The following is an 18,024-nucleotide window of genomic DNA, read 5'->3' on the forward strand; positions in this document are numbered from 1 at the left end:
CTCTCAATGCTATCTATCCAAACACTTACCTGGACAATACACAGGGCCTGCTGCTGCACTGAAAAGGATGATAACAGGCCAGCTCGCTCTGTATTATTATCTTGATCAAAGCTACATAACGTGATAATCATGATACTGCACTGTGTAAATCAAATAGGACAAAAACCCAATGTCAGATTGCATAATGAGGTGCTAAAGGTGTTGCATTGACAGTGCAGCATGGCTACACTCTGCCCCCTTGTGGAAATAAAAAGTATCACCGTGTTCAAAATGGTTACTGTCTTGACAACCAGATGCATGCAACACTCATTTACATCCCATAATGACAGGCCCCATTCACATACCACATCTGCACACAACCACCTTTGAGACAGGAGATGATTCTTAATAATCATAATCACAGTGTTACACACGTCAAAGTATAGATAACAATTTTATTCAATAACGTAAAACAATAAACAGTATAATCAAATAAAAAAAAGATTAGTGTTTCCCATCTTAAAATAACAATTCAAGTTATTGCATTTAGCACTCAGTAACACTTGGTATATTGTCACAATGTTAGTTAATAAGCAGATTGTCCCCATAGTTGCATAGTACAGGCGAGTCAAGTGTACTTGCTACTGACAAGTGGTGTTGAGTGCAATATTTATGTACATTTACATAAACAACATGGTGCAGCATCAGGGCTGGGGTCAATACACTTTAAATTCAATCAACTCATTTACATTTAAAGCATTTAGCTGCTTATCCAGAGTAGAATAAGCCTCAGTTCCTAAATCACTCACATTACAACCACTAGTAAGGAGTGCAAGGGTTCTAGAATACATTATATAAGAGAAATCAAATTGCACATACAAACCACAAAAACATTTACAAATGGCAGAGCATTCATTCTCAGTTATTTTGCAATGTTTTTGTGGCAAAGATTTTTCAAAATTTGAATTTTCGGTGAAATGCTCTTCCTGGATTTACTGACTGTGAATTGACCCCAACCCTGTGAAGTCCCAAATCAGGGTTCCTACACATTTTCTATTACAAAAACTCACACTCTTTTCAGACCTTAACTTTGAGTTGAAGATTTGGGTTTTTTGGGGGTGTTCAGATGGGCAATATGACGTTCAGCTAGGCCACACTGCTCTATAGCTGAACGTTATTCCTCACAACAACCAATATCACAATATGTGAAACAACGATGGGGTGTGCAGCTACATAAAATGTGCAGTCATACATACTGAAACTGATTTTTCTGCACCTTTCCAGACTTTTTGTGCAATTTCCAAAGTGTTAAAGATCTGGAATTTTATTTTTCATACTTTTCCAGATGTGTGCAAGAACCCCAACCTCTAATTCTTCCACAAATCTGCTCTGAGACAGCTGCTCGCTAACACTAACCAAATAACTTTGTAGTTGCTCCCTCACTCTCTCACTCACACTCTCACTCACACACACTCACACACACACACACACACACACACACAAGGTCTCCTGAGGAAGTGATCACAGTCACTTGCTCTGATATTGAACAAAGACAGTATTCTTCAATGCACAGTTTCAAAATCAACAGCGTTAAGAAACAGTGAAATTTGGGGAATGCAGACATAAAATGAGTGATGAAAACACACACACACACACGCATACAATTTGCAGAGTGAAAAAAATAAAACAAAAATAAAAGAATGAATCATTTTCAGCACATCTGTGTGTCTAGTGTGTTACTTCCCAACATGTTAGTAAACATCGACAGAACAAATATTATTAACACGTGGTGTAAAGTAACACAAACCTGTTATCCCAATCCAGAAACACTGATGTGTTGAAAATTATCCCAAAAAAAAAAAAAAAAAACACTCTTTAAAAAATCCTTTTCTGAAGAGTGACTTTGGATACTTTCCTTTAAAAGGATGACATATGAAGGGTTATATTCCAAAATACTACATATCCATTTTGGAGGAAAAAAATAATTACCAGAAACCCATCTTTCATAAGTTTCACTCCAAAATCTTTTATATCCATTTTTGTCAATATTTAAAAATGCACATGATTTTATCTTCAAAAGTGCATCTATTTAGTAAGTAAAGGTCTTAAGATGACTCATAACTTTAACGGTAATCCATAATGTAACAGCAGGAGTCATTTTTGTAGTGGTGGATATTGCATTCTGGAATTAAACTAATTTCTACAATACAGAGAATCTAATCTGTAAAACTGTCACCAATCAAAGTATTTAAGTTACCTACTATCCTTTAAAATATGCCATAATGTGGTTTAATTTCTTGTGATCCATGTATCATTTTGTAAGAGTACGCTTCACTCTTTCACATGGTGTACATCTCACTTCATCATATGCATTTCTCTCCAAGTATGGTATATCTTATGTAGGCAGTGGATGAGTGAGTCATTCCAGTGTGGGCAGTGATTACCTTAATGACATCTTGAGTCGTAACATAATGAACTCGGTCTCCCCAGACACAACACATCTGAGGCCGCTGAAAGTGCCAGTATGTGAGCATGCCGGGTTTAAGCTAAACTTTTCATCTGTGGTTTTGGACACAGCAACACACAGCTGCCTGACATGAGTACTGAAATCGACACGTAACATTAAAGCATCCATTTACATCAAAGTAAACATTGTAATATCACACTCAATGTAAGTTATGTTGCAGGGAACTTACTGAACAAACCAGTAACTTATTAAACTGAGCCATAAACAAATGAAGTGGTTTCATTCCAAAACGCTACATATCTAATTCTGAATAAAAAAAGATGGTTACATCCTTTAAAATGTCATTTTTTGTATGCAAAAGGCTCAAGATAATTAACCTGAATAATATTCTCTAGTGAGTTTTACTTTCATGCTAGCAATCATTTTGTCAGAGTAGGGGTCACATTTTTCTTCTAAATGGTGGGCATCTCATTTTGGAATGAAACTCTTCAAATGAAGTTTTGAAGATAGATACTGCAGAAAAGGGCCAATCAATGCAACACTAGCCAGGGAATGTTAATGCTCAAGTGCGGTGTCAAATGACTTATTTTAACAAAAAGAGTAAAAAAAATGGGGAAGGCAAATTCACCAAAGAGCTGGAACGCTAAAGCACAATACACCGTATTTGTATGCATGTGCTGCATATCCCTTAACCATGTTGACCAGAGAGGATAAGACATTAACCAGCTCTCCATTGGGTCAATGAGTGCATCTCCCAAAAGATTAATCACTCTGCCACTCTATTCGGAGCGGAGGCAGGGTTAGCGTTTCGTGTAGTTCTATAAAAAGAAAAAAAGGTCAAGCTTTGGGGTCACAGTGGATAAGGCTTGGGCTGACGTCCATCCATGCTTTGATGTGTGTTGAGCAATCTGGGTGCACGCATCCCTGCATAAACGGGGCTTAAACTTGGCTTCGGAGCTGGAGGTGCTCAGGCAGCGCAGCAGTGGGGCTTGGGTAACAAGGAGGCTTCGGTCACCAGTGGCTAAGGTCAGGGTGACGGCGGGAGCTGAGCCTTTGTGACAGAGCGGCCCGGGCGCGTGCGGGCCACGGCGCCGGCATCACTGCATGGAGCAGGACGGGCCCTCGGAGCAGCAGCACACCGAGGAGCCCATGGCTTTGGGCGGAATCAGGTCCAGGTCCTCGTCGTCAGGGATCTCATCCAGACGGTAGCCATCCTGCAGCAGCTGCCTGCTTAAGTCAGGATGGACCTGAGAGAAAAGAGAGACACCTCACTGATAATGTTTACTCTCACAGAGTAACCTGGCTATTGGCCATACTATGGTTAAGGTCTTATTTGGGTTAAAGGATAATTCTGGTTATTTTCAATCTGGGCCTTGTTTTCCTAGTTTTTGCCATCATGACGATTGATGGTGTTCAAAATTTCGTCACTTGCCTTCATACCTCCAGACAGGGCCAACGTAATCTCCAATAGTAGAACCCCAAAAGTGATTAAAACACGTCCGTTCAAGACAATAACACCCACACTGCAATGGGACATGCCTACATCTGATTTTCCAATTATTGATGATGTTTACTTGAATAACTGTTAGCATTAGAAAGTCATTACTTATTACCAACCATTCTGGGTTTGTGTAGTTCAATGGACAGAGCAAGGCACTAACACTGCTAGGGTTAGGGGTGCGATTCCGACTGGGGACACCCATGCTAAATATATATACTCCTAGTACTGTGAGGCGCTTTGGATAAACTGCAAGAAAACAGGTAAGAGTAAACTTCATTAAAAGGTAGTGCAAGAGTGAATAGCTTTTATTTTGTATTTTTTTAAACAAGCCTTGCAGCATATTTGAAGTCAAGAAATAGCTAGAGGTTCAGTGTGTGACACATGAAGAACATTTATGGGGAGGCAAAAAAAAAACCCCTAAAAATACCCATGTATGAATGCATGCAAACACACACAACATCTGGCCCCATTTCCTGGAGTTTATGATATACCATTCCTTGTTTTATCTGCATTTGTGTTCTTTATTTTAGTTTGTTAAAACCACTTTATTAATGAATCTCACTTGAATGGGAGGGTTGCACCAATGTCACCAATACAAATTCCTATACATTTGTGTTTAGTGCATAAAATGATTCAGATTCTGGGTAAGAAGTGTGGAGGCTGCATGTGGCCTGTTGGGTCTCCATCACTGGTGTAAAACAATGCTTAGGGTCATTGAAAACAAGTGTGTGGCATATCACATTTCCATTTCATAATTAATAATTGTATAATGTTGGCTTTTAGGCAATATTGAAACATTTAATTTTGCCTAGACTACCCCCCGTAGTTGAACATAGTCAAAATACAGTACAAAATGACTTTGTTCTTCTAATCCTTGAGAATAATCACTACATCTCGCAATATAATCAGGATTGTGATTTGGTAACTGTGATTACGGTTACCCTTGTTATTCCAATGCAACTTTTATCTTCTGATTACGCAAGGGTATATGAGGTGACATTTTTGGATGCCCAAAAATTGGATTTTGCTCACAGTGTTGTCTTCAAAACCAGATATGGAGGTGGTCAGGCTCACATTGTGATCTGAATTCTGTGTAATCTGGATTGAAGCAATGTAAAGAGATGGAAAAGGAGAGCGAGGACAACTACTGCAGACACAGTATTTCAATATATACAGCCACATGGGATGCACAACAGGCATTTTCAGGCCAAGTGTGGACATACAGAGATGGGGTTTCATAAAATCCCATCTTTAGAAACCAATCTCAAAATGACAAGTGGTAATCACAGCCACAGTTTTACGAGGTGGTTATTATAATTCTGAGAGCATCAGAAGAATGTCACAACTCACCTCAGCTGAAGAGTATCCTGAGGAATACTGCTCAAAATCTATCTCTTCGTCACTGTAAGGTAAAAATAAAAACCTGGGGTCACAACAGGACAACTTTATAATGGATCACCTGGAAATATGGGTTTATGGAAACTAGGCTTGTCATTATGCCATTTTGACTTTGGTATACAAGCACTACTGTACTTGTATACCAAAGGACTACTGGCTCAGGAAAAACTTGTACTCTGTTCAACACAAATAGAAAGGAATGGGAATTCAGCAGCCCTTGCTCTTGTATAACCAGTGTAACCTCACCTGTCTGAGTCCAGTGCAACCAGAGAATCCTCAGCATGCTGACTCAAAGCAGCGTAGCCCTTGTTATACTTCACCGTTCTAAAAGAAGAACCAGAAAATCTTGAAATCACCTCGACCAAAAATATCCTCATTCCATCATGGGCACATGACAAAAAAAAAAGCAGCTTTCTCTCTCTCCCGCCTCTCTCCCTCTGTCTGTCTCTTTCCTTCCTCTCTCACCCCTTCATTCCCTCTCCCTCCTTTCCTTACCTCTTGGCTCCTTGTCTGGGCTGTTGCATCACTGGGGCTCCTGATGTGAGGGCTTTCTTCTTCAGTGCTTTCCTCGCCATCTCCCTGTGCTTCTCTATAAATAATCGGAATCACAATCAGAAACCATATTTAGCCATACCAACAATTGGTAGGGGAACCCCCTATCTGAGGCTTTTTTGGGGCCGACTGCTCGCACAGATTATCTGGTAGTGGGAGGGGTTTACAGATTCAATCTTAACAACCCTGATCGACTCGCAGACTGATCTGAGCTGCCCTGATATCAAACATGTTTGATATTTATGACCTGACTTCTGCACGGGTCCTGAAGTGTGTGAGGACCATAGATAGATTCATTCATTGCCAATAGCCAATGAGAGCTGAGTTTAGACAGTGAGGTGAGGCAGAAGAGTTCTATACTGCTACCTTTTTTCTGATGAAGCCTACTCACCTGCAACTCTTATGAGATATGTACAACCCATGATGACTCCATCCACAACCTTTTCCAAATTCTCTTTTTGTGTTGCTTGTTTTTTTTCAGTGCATATTAACGACATCAGGAGTCAGCAGGATAATTTCAGTTATATCCTTAAGTGTGTGATACCCTGTCCTTGCCTGATTGTCTAGTGTGAAAATATTTACTACTGAGAGAGAAAACAATCTGTGAGATCCATCGATATGTGTGTGATGCAGTGCGTTTTCAAAATCAATTAGGTTTTTAAAAGTCTTCAAGTGTGTCCCCAGCCTCATGTGACAATGTAAAAGACCAAATTCACACTCACAGTTGCACGCTCTCTATAAGGGAATCCTCCCTGTACACAAGAGACATTTGCATTCTTCATGCAGGAATACTCCGCTACACTAAGTTTGGGATTTTAGATACCAAATGGATATTGGAATAAGAATCACATTAGTCGCAAAGTCCAATAAAGGTGCAGAAATTTGTCTTGGTTACACTGCAGCAGAGACACTGACAACTTACATCTACGCAGTACATTTTCTGATACACATGGTACGAAGTAGTGATGCGTGGATCGGCTCTGACGCCATCCGAATCCGCATGTATGCATAAATCATCCACCCGCACAAATTATTTTCTACGATTTATAGACCCGCACCCGCCCCACACCCGCATGGACATTTCACTCCACCTCTATATTGCCTTTTAAATTATGTCGAGCAGCGCGAGCTTTCTATGTGATTTCTTTATTGTGTGTTTGTTGTATTGATGTAGGCTATGAGTGTTTTCTTTAACGATTTACTTTAAAGATTAGAGAGGCTGCTTTCAGTAATTAAACGTTTCCATGGTGAACTGTGCCTTTGCAATACAGTTTCATATTTATGCTGCGGTCCCGTTTCTCTCTTGTATAATAGAAATAATTGTTATTAGTGTCTGCACAGCGTCTCTCTTAATGGGGAGACGCACTTATCGTTTCTGCTGCGGTGGGATCGCTGCAGGTATTAATGAACTCAAAAAAGATTTTTTTTTTTTTATGCGCACCCGATCACACATTACCATTATTTCTCAGTGGGATATATGTAAGCGTGATGATATGGTAACATATTACACTGAAGTAGGCTGGTTTTAAATAAATAACGACGAATAATGAAGCTTAAAATATGTTCACATTTTAGAGAATGTAATTAATATTTTCCTCATTAATGATGTATTATTTCACCCACCCGCAACCCATCCGCTATTAATCAGAATGTTAATTTTTATGACCCGACCCGCCCGATCCGCAGATTAACCGCGGTGCCTGCGGATATAACTGCAATCCGCGCATCACTAGTACGAAGACAACAGGACCTTGTATAAGTGACAGTGCAAGATACAGCATACTATGAACAGTATCACTTTCCATGCATGCAGCCTGTATAAAACTGCAGGAATGTCAGCTCATCAGTGTCATATGACTTGAGCTCTCTTTTCCAGCAGCTGTACAATTTTGAGAAGCGTGGAACAGCATGTACCGCAGCTGAACCGGTGAAAATAACAATTAAGGAATCATGAAAGGAACCCATAGTTACAGACAGGCATAGTAACTGCCTGTTTGTGTCTCTGATCGTGATGAGTCAAGGAATTGCTTACGTAGTTTGAGGTGGATGGCTGGAGCTCTTGACATGATGTAAGGTCCTCTTTTCTCCACAGGTCTGATGCCTCCATCAGCGGTCTTGGGTCTTGTGCTGCTACTGGGCCCCTGAAGTTGCAGAATACAGGGTAAAATGAGAAGAGTCTGTCTCTCATATTAGCAAATGTTACCCAAGTTAAGTTTCGTCATATGGTAGTTTGAAGAAGAGAGCATAAGGAGTGCTTTCATCGGGTTTCTTAAAGATCCTTTATTCCATGGCAAGAGCATATTAAAACCAACTCCAAATGGCCACATTCTTCATGTAGTTTAGTGTGCCACTCCCTGATGAAGGCCACAGCACAGTCGAAAGGCACTGAAGTGAATTTATATATGTTCTTTTGAACTGGTCATGCAATAAAGGCCTTTTCTTTTTTTTCATTGCCTTGGAACTCCTTCCTCTTCATAAGCTAACTTTTTGTCCAGTGGCCACAGATCCCAAAATTCACCAGCCACTTTCACGACTTTACCTGCCAGCTACAAGCTATAAGTTCCTTAAGCTATATAAGCTATTGTTTGGTTCCCTGTGATTGTTGGTTTCCTGCCTAAGTGGTTGGTAGAGTCGACTAACCAGCCACAGCCAAAATTTACCAGTTCACCCTGTTTACATGAAAAGGTAATCAATTCTATGTGTTAATACACCTACTAATGGAACAGATATAGTTTATAATTCATTTCTTCTGAGTCTGAAAGCTTGTTCTTGACAATCATTCTCTGTGTATGACCCACCTACAGAGCTGTCACAACAACTGGCTAGGTTAGTTAGCTAGCCAACTGTCTAATGTTGACTATCTAGCGTTAGCCGGCTAGCCTTAGCTGACATTACCGTCAAAACTTGTGGCTCTGGTAGTGCGTCCAGAAGGGTGTCCCTCTCCTGTTCCTCTATAATGTCGTTCATCATCTTGGCGTTAGTTGTCACACTTTACACCACAACACAGTCATGTTGACTGATGTCCCCAACAGGAAGGGACTTTCTCGTTATCTTCAGGGACAGGCACTTCAATTAGCCAGCTATGCTACCAGTGTCAAGCTAGCAAGAATGAAAAATAGAACTTCCGGCCGAACTTCCAAAATAAAAGCCGTATTGACGAACACCCGTTTTCTTCAGTAGTAAGTACAGAAATGAAATATTCAAAATAATGTATTCAGTGATGAAAATCAGTTAATGGAAACACAAAAATGTTGGCTATGGTATTCCCAGAACATTACACTTAGGTCAGTAATGTAAATGTTTACAATGTCTAGTAACGTTACACAGATAACTAAAAATAAAAATATCGTAGAAATACAATAGCAAATCGAAAGAGACCAGCTAAAAAAAAATAAAAAATAAAAATTAACAATGCTTTCTTTTTCGTTGTTACAAAAAGTACAAGGGTAATGGATGTCAAGTTTTAATTTGACTTTTTGCAGAGTACATTTAGCAGAATACGTTATATGTGTAATTTTAAATGAGCTCTATCTTACTGTATTGATAAAACAGTTACTTCCGCTTCCGGTCAGCTATACGTCACTGACATCGTCACGTCGCCATCTGGTGGCTGGGTAAGCTCAGTGAGAATAGGCTCGACTCCGATTGAGAATTTCACATATAATACATTATATACTGTATATGTATGTGCATATTATATTCAGAAATACATTATACTTTAAGAAATTCATTTAATTTACGCTTCTTTAAAGACCCAATCTTCATATAATGTACATCAGTTTCATCTTGTTCACTATGATGAATGCTATGTCATTAAGTTTTATGCCAGCCTAAACAAGATGGGTGGACTCCATTCCCCAATAAAAAGATGTGTAAACTGAGTTTCCATGGGTTTACTTTCCACTACACCCGGATAATATTACAGAGTTGAACTGAACATGACAGGGATTTGATTTCCGTGCAAAAACAATAACCTTGTATGAGCTGTAATTACTGCTAAAGATAAATGTTCTAAGGAATGACTAAAATCAGAGTGCTAGTTGTCACTTTACCCTGAATAGACACTAATTAGGGGAGAAAGCAATTATCTACACATCTAAACATAGCATAATTATTAAACCGATTACAGTGAAACTAAAACCTTTTCTCCCCATCCCAAAACCACCTGTCTCTCAAAGTTTCTAATGACAAGTCTCTGAAAAAGCTCCATATACATTTTTTTGTACTCAAGGGTTTCCTGGAAGAAAAGACACTCATACTCTTCCGTTATTGCTTTTCTTTATTAAGTCCATCATTTTATACACAACAGGACAACATGGATTCAGTCAACAATATAGACATTGGGACAGCAGAGAATCAGAAGAGCAGGGATTCATCTCTTTATACATCAAATGACCTGAGGAGAGAGGAAAAAATATCCTTTTAGCCGAAAGCATAGGGTTAGGGATAGAAAAATCCATGATAAAAAGTGCTGCATTAATGTAGGAAATACAATATGGCTATATCCATATGAGTGGTTTATTTTACAAAGACAAACAGCTTCAAGGACATATTACGAGAAACTTATATTACGTCACAGCATTTTCAATTAATGTCAACTAGTTTCCAATACCTATCCATGGAGCAGCTGGTAGGCTATATATACACATGGGGGGTACACAAGTGTCCTTGCTCAGGGGCACTTCAGCAGTATTGGATAGCATCGATACCGATGATTGAACCAATAACCTTTCCACAACCAGGCTGCCTTCCTAACCAACCAGTAATTGTACCATGTAATGCAGTCTCACCTTGACAGTCTATAACTTGTCAATGCCCAGCTCCTCTGGTGTGGAGATGCCGAGTTCTGCCAGGGTGGGCTTCAACTCTTGGATCAAGTATGGATAGATGTCTTTGTGGGGGCCTGCTTTGTCCTGCAAAACAAAGAAATTGTCAACAAATTACTAATCGTACACTATCAAGTACAGCCCATGGCAAAATCCCATCCATCCATCTTCTAGCCTGGTAAGGATTGCAGTGTCAACAGAGCGAGCAGAGCGGCCCAGACTTCATTTTCCCCAGCAACTTCCTCCAGCTCCTGCAGGGGGATCCTCAGTCCCTCCAGTGTGTCCTGGGTCTGCCCCGAGGTCTCCTCCCAGACGGTCGTGCCCAGAACACCTCCAAAGGGAGGGTCCTTACCTGGTGCCTGAACCACCTCAACTGGCTCCTCTCAATGTCAAAATGTTCCTCACCTAATTCTTTTGTGAACTATTTCATATGAAGGCTGACAAGACATGCCCTAAAAGAAGTGCTAAAAAAGCACTACTTGGCAATGGCCAATAAAGTAATGTTGTTTGAGAGTGAAAAAGTGATTAATTGGCCACCTTATTATCAGTTGATGCATGTGTTCATCTGGTGCATACACTCTGTAAATCAACTACTACTATCAAGTACTACTACTACATCTACTGTTAATAACCAACAATGCAAACTCACAGTCATCCTGCATTTATGCTCTTACACTGGAATACAACTTTGTAAATCTGTAAACTGCAAATATCTGTAAATGTGTATATCTGCCAATAGCCATAATGGTGACAATTCTCTTTAACCTATTAGAATATTTAAAATATAATAGTTTGAAACAGTGAGAACCACAATATTTAATCCGGACAGCACAACCTCCCCTTTAACTGACGTTTGGTTTCCTGAAAGAGGACCTTGCTCTTTTGAGTTGCCATGATGGCTATCACCAACAAAACCGATGTCAACCGAAAGGGCATCAACCTCCCAAAGGCCATGGAGTTCCTGTGCTGATGACAGCCAACAGTTGTTGATGCCCTCACTTTTGAAGTGCACATCAAACAGGTCAAACATAAAACATATCAGGCAAAAGACAGACAGACTGCATCACTTTAGCCCACGGAGTACTGTATCAGACAGGAGTTACCATTTCCCTACTGCAACAAACTTATTAAAATCACTGAAAAACGTTTCCAGCAGACCCTAAGTTGAAGCAATGATGGGACTGTCACTCACCTTGACAGCCTCTAGGATGCGGACGGCGCTGGCCAGGTCATTCAGTCTCCGGCAAGCTCTCAGCGCCGAGTCCAGGATCTTGGCCTCAGGTACCAGGTCGTACCCAATCAGGGTGTTCATTCCTTTAGGTCAAAATGCATGGAAAAAAGCCTCATTAGATCAGACAATCACCAAACACTCATAGCTTAAAAGCTGACAATTTCCATATTTTTTATAGGCTCATGTACAAAAAGCTACTACTACTACTATCACCACCACCACCACCACCACCAATAATAATAATAATAACAATAATACAGCACTTTTTTAAACAAAGTTACAAAGTGCTGTACATAGAGAATATGTGTGGCAAAGAAGAACTAGAGCAAATGCAAGCAGAGCGAAAAAGCTACAACAAAAAAGACAGCGATCATAATGGACTACACACACAAAAAAAAGCAAATACATTTTACTAGCAATTAATAGCAAGTTTATAAAAAATGAGTTTTTAGTAGTGTCTTAAAAGAAGATAAAGAGTCCGCTACTCCCACTTTTACAAAGATGAGGGGCCCTGATTGTAAATGCTCAATCACCTTTGACTTTAGTCTGGACTTTAGAACAGTCAGAAGAAATTTATTTTTAAATTCAAGACTACGCTTTTGCCCACAGCAGACGTTCACGTATGCATATGATTCGTAAAACTTCTGCAACAGCAAAAGATGCACATCTCCAAATCTTGCATATGTTCTCTGACACCAACTGTACATTTTGTAAATCTGAAAACTGCCAACATATGCAAATCTGTAAACTGTCACCATAGCGAGAATTAGTTTTAGCCAGTACAAGCTCTATATAATAAACATTAAGACACTATCTTTAATATGATCTTTATTTATATCCTTTATTACCTTTTAATTCTTGTGCTTTAGTACGTTTTACTGTTTGTCGTCCAACCTACACTTATATTCTTTATTGCTGAAATCACCCAATTTTTCCCTCAGGGATCACTGAAGTTCAAAGACGTTAAAAGGTCCCATATTCTACACTTTCCAGTGTTGTATTTTATGTCTCGAGGTCCATTCAAAGCTGTTTGTGTGGTGTCATGTACCAGAAACACTCTCAATCGATTTCTACACGTTCATTTTCCAGCATCTCTCTAAGCTTTGCCAAGAACAGGCTGTTTCTGTTGCTGTGCCTTTAAGGCTCATTAATATTAATGAAAATGACAAAAAACAATGACAACGGCTCAACTGCTTTGAAAAAAACCCACTTTGTTACACTATTATTTCTTAGAAAAATGATAATGAGCAAACCTTTGTGACGCCACAAAATTACAGAAGTCCAAACGGCTCGTTTAGAGGCTCGGTTTTCTAATATGGATTGTGTGGATTTAGTTGGCGACTGTGCGTTTTGATACTTTCACCATGTTTAGATAGCACATCCAACTCCTTTATAATCAAAGAGGCAAGGGAAATCCTGTTTTAAACGATATGGGACCTTTAATAAATGCTCCAGTTGGAGCGTCAGTGGAACAGATACAGCCGAATGTTATCCAAACATGGCCCATGATTGCTCAACTCAATAAGGGATTCCACCAGTCAAAAGAAAATTACCCTCCTCACCACTGACTCTGTGTTGTTGTTGCACACATAGAGGCTTCACAGACGCTGCCTTTTATGAGCAAAGATTCTGGTGAATGTCAGGTGATGGGCAGCAATAAACATCAGATAAAGCAGATCAAGGTACAAATCATTTGATGTGGTTGCTACACAACCATGTTGGTAGAGAAATGATACATCAGGGTTTCCTCTGTATTTATTCAGCAGTGGTGTGCCACCATAGCAACAATGCGTGCCATTCGGTGGACTCTTTTATCCAAAGCCCCATCAGGGTCCGAAATTAACAGTCGCCAAGCACCAAATGCGGGTAGATTTTCCGTTTGGCGAGTACATCTCGGAAGGCTATCCGCCACATGGCGGGTAAATGTTTGTACCAAAATAGTCATGTAATAAAAAACTATGCTGAGAGTCTTTACCACGTTTTGGTGTTGGGCGCGCAGAGAGAGCAAGCGAGAGAGAGAGAACAAGAGACAGAGAAAGAGAGAGTGCGAGAGAGAGAGAGATCACATCTGTGTCGGAGTTTCACAAGGGCGGGGCTGAGCTCCTACACACACACACACACACACACACACACACACACAGGAGCGCCAGCCACAGACCGTCTCAAGCTCTCCTAGTTTAGTGGCACTGTTTACCGTACGGGACATCAGCTACTCCACTGTCACTTCCCGCCGGTCTGCTGCTAGCTACCGTTAGGCTAACTAAATAGCTATTATGTGGCGATATTTACAAGGAGTAAGCCAACCTTTAAAACGAAAACCCACCGACGAAAAGGAGGACGAAGCAGCGGAAGCACATACAAAAAGAAAGTTTTGTGAGAAATGGAGGTTTGGCGATAACGGAGTTTCAAGAGACTGGCTACAGTATGATGCGGAGGCTGTGGTGATGAGTTGTGATGTGTCGCCAGTATGCCAAAGACAAAAACAGAAACAACTCACTTGTCATCGGTTTAAGTTGATTAAAATGATTAAGCATCCGATAGGTTTACAAAACCTTCAAATTTACTTTTATGTTTGATCCTTAAGTACATTTAACAGCAAATACTTCAGTAGAATTTTGAGATCAAGATTTCTTGAGTTGTATTCAATTCATTAACCGTTGATCAATATATTAAAATAATTTTGCTTCAAATTTTGCTCTGGCCTCTTCTTTAAGAGGCCAGAGCATTCAACATAATACCTTATCTCAATGAAATGTACTGAAACGAATGTGTAGATATATATATATATATACACATATATATATATATATATATATATATATATATATATATATATATATATATATATACACATATACATATATATATATATATATATATATATATATGTGTGACACAAAAAGGCAATTTATTATTTTGGCCGGTAAAAAATATGCTTGGCCGGTGGATTTTTTCATCTACCAGCCACCTTGGCCGGTGAGTCAAAAAGTTAATTTCGGACACTGAGTACTATGGGTGCCCACAGTTTTACAATGGGTGGCCCCAGTGGGAATCAAACCCCTAACAGTGATGGTGCCATGCTCTACCGTGAGCTATACAGGTTCAGTGCCACCACTGCTAGAGAACATGGGAAATCAAAATAACTGAATAATTGTGCCAAATTTACTTCTAAAATACAAAGAGGTATAGTTTTGATGTTCTGGCTAAATATTTTCATCATGATAAAATATCCAAAGTAAAATGTTTTTAGCACTGCAACCTGAGCTGGAACCATAACAGGGACCAAGACAATGACTGATGCAGAAAACAAAACTGAAATTACCCAAAGCCCAACTGCAACATAGAATTACAGATTTAAATGAGAGTAACAGTGTGGGATGTTCTAAATGACTTTAAATAGGGATCATAGTTAATATGACAATAGGCGTATGAGTAGTGTTTATGCATTTACACCACATGGGTAAGAAAGGCAGGACATATCATTAGAATATGATGAACATAAACAGGCCATAATGTCACCTTTCTTCAGTTCCCAGGCATCAATGTCTGGCTTGCTGAAGTAAGTGACCCAACGGGCATCGAACTCCTCGTCTGTCTCCACCTTGCCATGGGAGTAACATCTGGAGGCCAATGGAGCTGGAAAACACATCAGAGGCAGACATTGACGTATTTAATCAATTTCAATTTGTACAGGTGACTTCCAAAATTAAAGGATCACCGGTCAAGTCAAATTTGTTTATAAAGCAACTGAAAAATAACAGGTTGGTTACAAAGTGCTTTACAAAAAATAAAGGACGCAAATACAGATAAAAACACAAGATTATAGAGCAAATGGATACTAAGAAGAAAAGATTGAACAAGTAGTTTTAGCCTAACACTCCAGACCTTGTATGCATGAGCACCACTAGGGCAGTCTGCAGGACAAATAACTGAATGACTGACGTCAAAGAAGTAATGGCTGGTCAAGCAGGAGTCAAAGTAGGTTGTACTGAATAAATAATTACTGTGACGGTGTTTGCTTGCCTGGCAGTGACAGTGTTCCAAACATTAAACGTTTTCACAGGGCCACCATGGGCAGACAGAATAAATTAAATGCATCACTGGGAATAGATTTGTATTTATTAGGTGCTCGGGAACTGCTCAATAAGAGCTGGGCTCCGTGTGATCATTAGTTTACTGTTGCACAACAGAGCAACAAGAACTCCCAAATACTTTGTTTCCCATTAGTTTGGTTGTGCAAATGTCAGTGGGACACTGGGGGGGGGGGGAAGTATGCAGACTGTGCAGGAAGGAGGAAAAAAAACTACGGATTTATACTAGCAATTCACCCAAAACAACAAAGAGAGAAAAGCAGATCAAGATGACAACAAATGATACAACTGGCATATCAGAAGTCAACAGAGACCCATTGGTTGTCATTTTCTAGATTTGACAATGCGTTTCTATCTCACGTCGAGAGTGAGCATCAAGCTGTCAAACCAGTGGACCCAAATGATTCAGAAAGGTCTTCAGTCATGTTCTACACAGCATGTATATGTTTATATACGTTTACCAATGCGCAAGGCAGCATTCAACTGCCACAATTGGACATGGAGTATGGCGTGATGTTCTCTCCCGTGCAACCAGAGAAATATAAAAAGGCATATATCAAGGCTATGGTTATCTTAGCTTCTAACTAGAGTAAGTAGTCTGCATTTACATAAGGACACCCACCTGACCTACTGAGTGAGTTAAGGACAGCAATCTGGGCCAATAATAGCGTCAAAAACAGGTCACAAATTAAGTAATCACAAACTGCCATAGCAACAATATTAACAGAATTAAACAGTATTGCACAGTCTACGTTAGAGAACATTTGCTCTTAACAGCTGCGTATTAACTGCGGTTATTGAGGCTCTTGAACAAACTTTAACGTGGGTCATCACAAGGTCATGGCTTCTTTGCGAAAATTCATTTGGCGGTTCTTTCGTTTACACAACATAAGAGTTTCTACATGTATTTTAGATATGAAAATAAATATTATTCTGTTCATGGCCAAAGGGTTCCTCTTAAAAGGAATTCAATGTCACCCTTGGCTAGCTAGCCTTCACATACACACACACACACACACACACACACACACACACAGCACGTAAGCTAACCAGCTAGCCCATGAAGCTAACGTTAGTTATTTCTGTGACATTATTTCATCTCGTGGCGGATATCGAGTAGACAGTCCTACCCGAGTAGCAGGGTCGTGACCGAGCCAAACTTCGTACCCCTGAGGTTGACAATCGAAACACGGCTCGGAACATGGTGCCGCTCGCTGACAGTGGAGGCTAATCGTGCTAAGGAACTGACTTACAGGAAATTACGTAGTCCGACCGGTAGCACGTCATCGGCCAAGGCTGCGTCCCCAAAATAAACAGCTGCAATTATTTGTTTGTCAAGCTTTGTTTGTAACCCCTGACATTGTACGTTTGTATGTTTGTTACTTTTTGTTACTGGTCTGTTACTCCATTTATGCTTTTGGATATTTGTGTATATCTGATGCTGATGATAATAAAAAAAATAAAAAAATAAATACATAACCAGCTGCAAATAGTTTGATAAATTGACATGTTGAAGATAGTTTGATCAATCTTTATCCAACCACAGACAAATGAGGTCTATACTCTCAATATGATGCCTGTAAAGCCATGTTGAAATTGATTAATGGAGGGCACTAATACAGTTATAATATTGTTTCAACACTTAGTTGTGAATCCACATTGTGTACATGAGTTGAATTTAAAGTTCCCCATGGGAGTGAGGACTAAGTGTCATTTATTTCATCATCTATATATGCACATGTGGCTTAGCCTACATTGGACAAACCAGCAGGGCCCTCAAAACCTGCATCAGTGAACACCGGTCGGATATAAGGACGAATACTACCAACCCATTTTACTAAAATGGGACATCCTGTGGCATCTCTGTAATATGTAGGATAGAGAAGATGAGGGGGAGACATACACAACCTCTTACTACAGTGAGAGGCTTATTGGATATTCTACATCCAGGGGGTCTTAATGAGGACTACGACCCTTCC

At 39.8% G+C, this 18,024-nt stretch overlaps 2 protein-coding genes across 2 annotated transcripts; both read right to left on the minus strand.

Annotated features, from left to right (window-relative positions):
• Positions 1–1,862: 1,862 nt before the first annotated feature.
• Positions 1,863–8,985, minus strand: fam219b (family with sequence similarity 219 member B). Its single transcript, XM_071897336.2, has 6 exons — positions 8,793–8,985; positions 7,930–8,038; positions 5,841–5,934; positions 5,592–5,669; positions 5,298–5,349; positions 1,863–3,693 (listed from the first exon to the last, which is right to left on the minus strand). The coding sequence occupies exons 1-6, from the start codon at positions 8,865–8,867 to the stop codon at positions 3,544–3,546; spliced, it is 558 nt and encodes a 185-aa protein (XP_071753437.1). The 5' UTR covers positions 8,868–8,985; the 3' UTR covers positions 1,863–3,543.
• Positions 8,986–10,158: 1,173 nt separating this feature from the next.
• cox5ab (cytochrome c oxidase subunit 5Ab) lies at positions 10,159–17,313 on the minus strand. Its single transcript, XM_071897367.1, has 5 exons — positions 17,176–17,313; positions 15,474–15,590; positions 11,916–12,037; positions 10,688–10,810; positions 10,159–10,293 (listed from the first exon to the last, which is right to left on the minus strand). The coding sequence occupies exons 1-4, from the start codon at positions 17,246–17,248 to the stop codon at positions 10,697–10,699; spliced, it is 426 nt and encodes a 141-aa protein (XP_071753468.1). The 5' UTR covers positions 17,249–17,313; the 3' UTR covers positions 10,159–10,293; positions 10,688–10,696.
• Positions 17,314–18,024: the final 711 nt, after the last annotated feature.

This window comes from Centroberyx gerrardi, chromosome 1 (genome assembly GCF_048128805.1).
Source record: "Centroberyx gerrardi isolate f3 chromosome 1, fCenGer3.hap1.cur.20231027, whole genome shotgun sequence".
NCBI classification, from domain to species: domain Eukaryota; kingdom Metazoa; phylum Chordata; class Actinopteri; order Beryciformes; family Berycidae; genus Centroberyx; species Centroberyx gerrardi.

Excerpts from the sequence above, each read along its gene's own strand:
- cox5ab (XM_071897367.1), bottom strand. The coding sequence starts at position 17,248 with ATGTTCCGAGCCGTGTTTCGATTGTCAACCTCAGGGGTACGAAGTTTG. Across the intron at positions 15,591-17,175 it reads GTCACGACCCTGCTACTCGG|CTCCATTGGCCTCCAGATGT; the intron begins GTAGGACTGTCT and ends TGTGTTTTCCAG. Across the intron at positions 12,038-15,473 it reads TGCCTGGGAACTGAAGAAAG|GAATGAACACCCTGATTGGG; the intron begins GTGACATTATGG and ends TTTGACCTAAAG.
- fam219b (XM_071897336.2), bottom strand. The coding sequence starts at position 8,867 with ATGATGAACGACATTATAGAGGAACAGGAGAGGGACACCCTTCTGGAC. Across the intron at positions 5,935-7,929 it reads AGCCATCCACCTCAAACTAC|AGAAGCACAGGGAGATGGCG; the intron begins GTAAGCAATTCC and ends GATTATTTATAG. Across the intron at positions 5,670-5,840 it reads CCCAGACAAGGAGCCAAGAG|AACGGTGAAGTATAACAAGG; the intron begins GTAAGGAAAGGA and ends TTCTTCTTTTAG.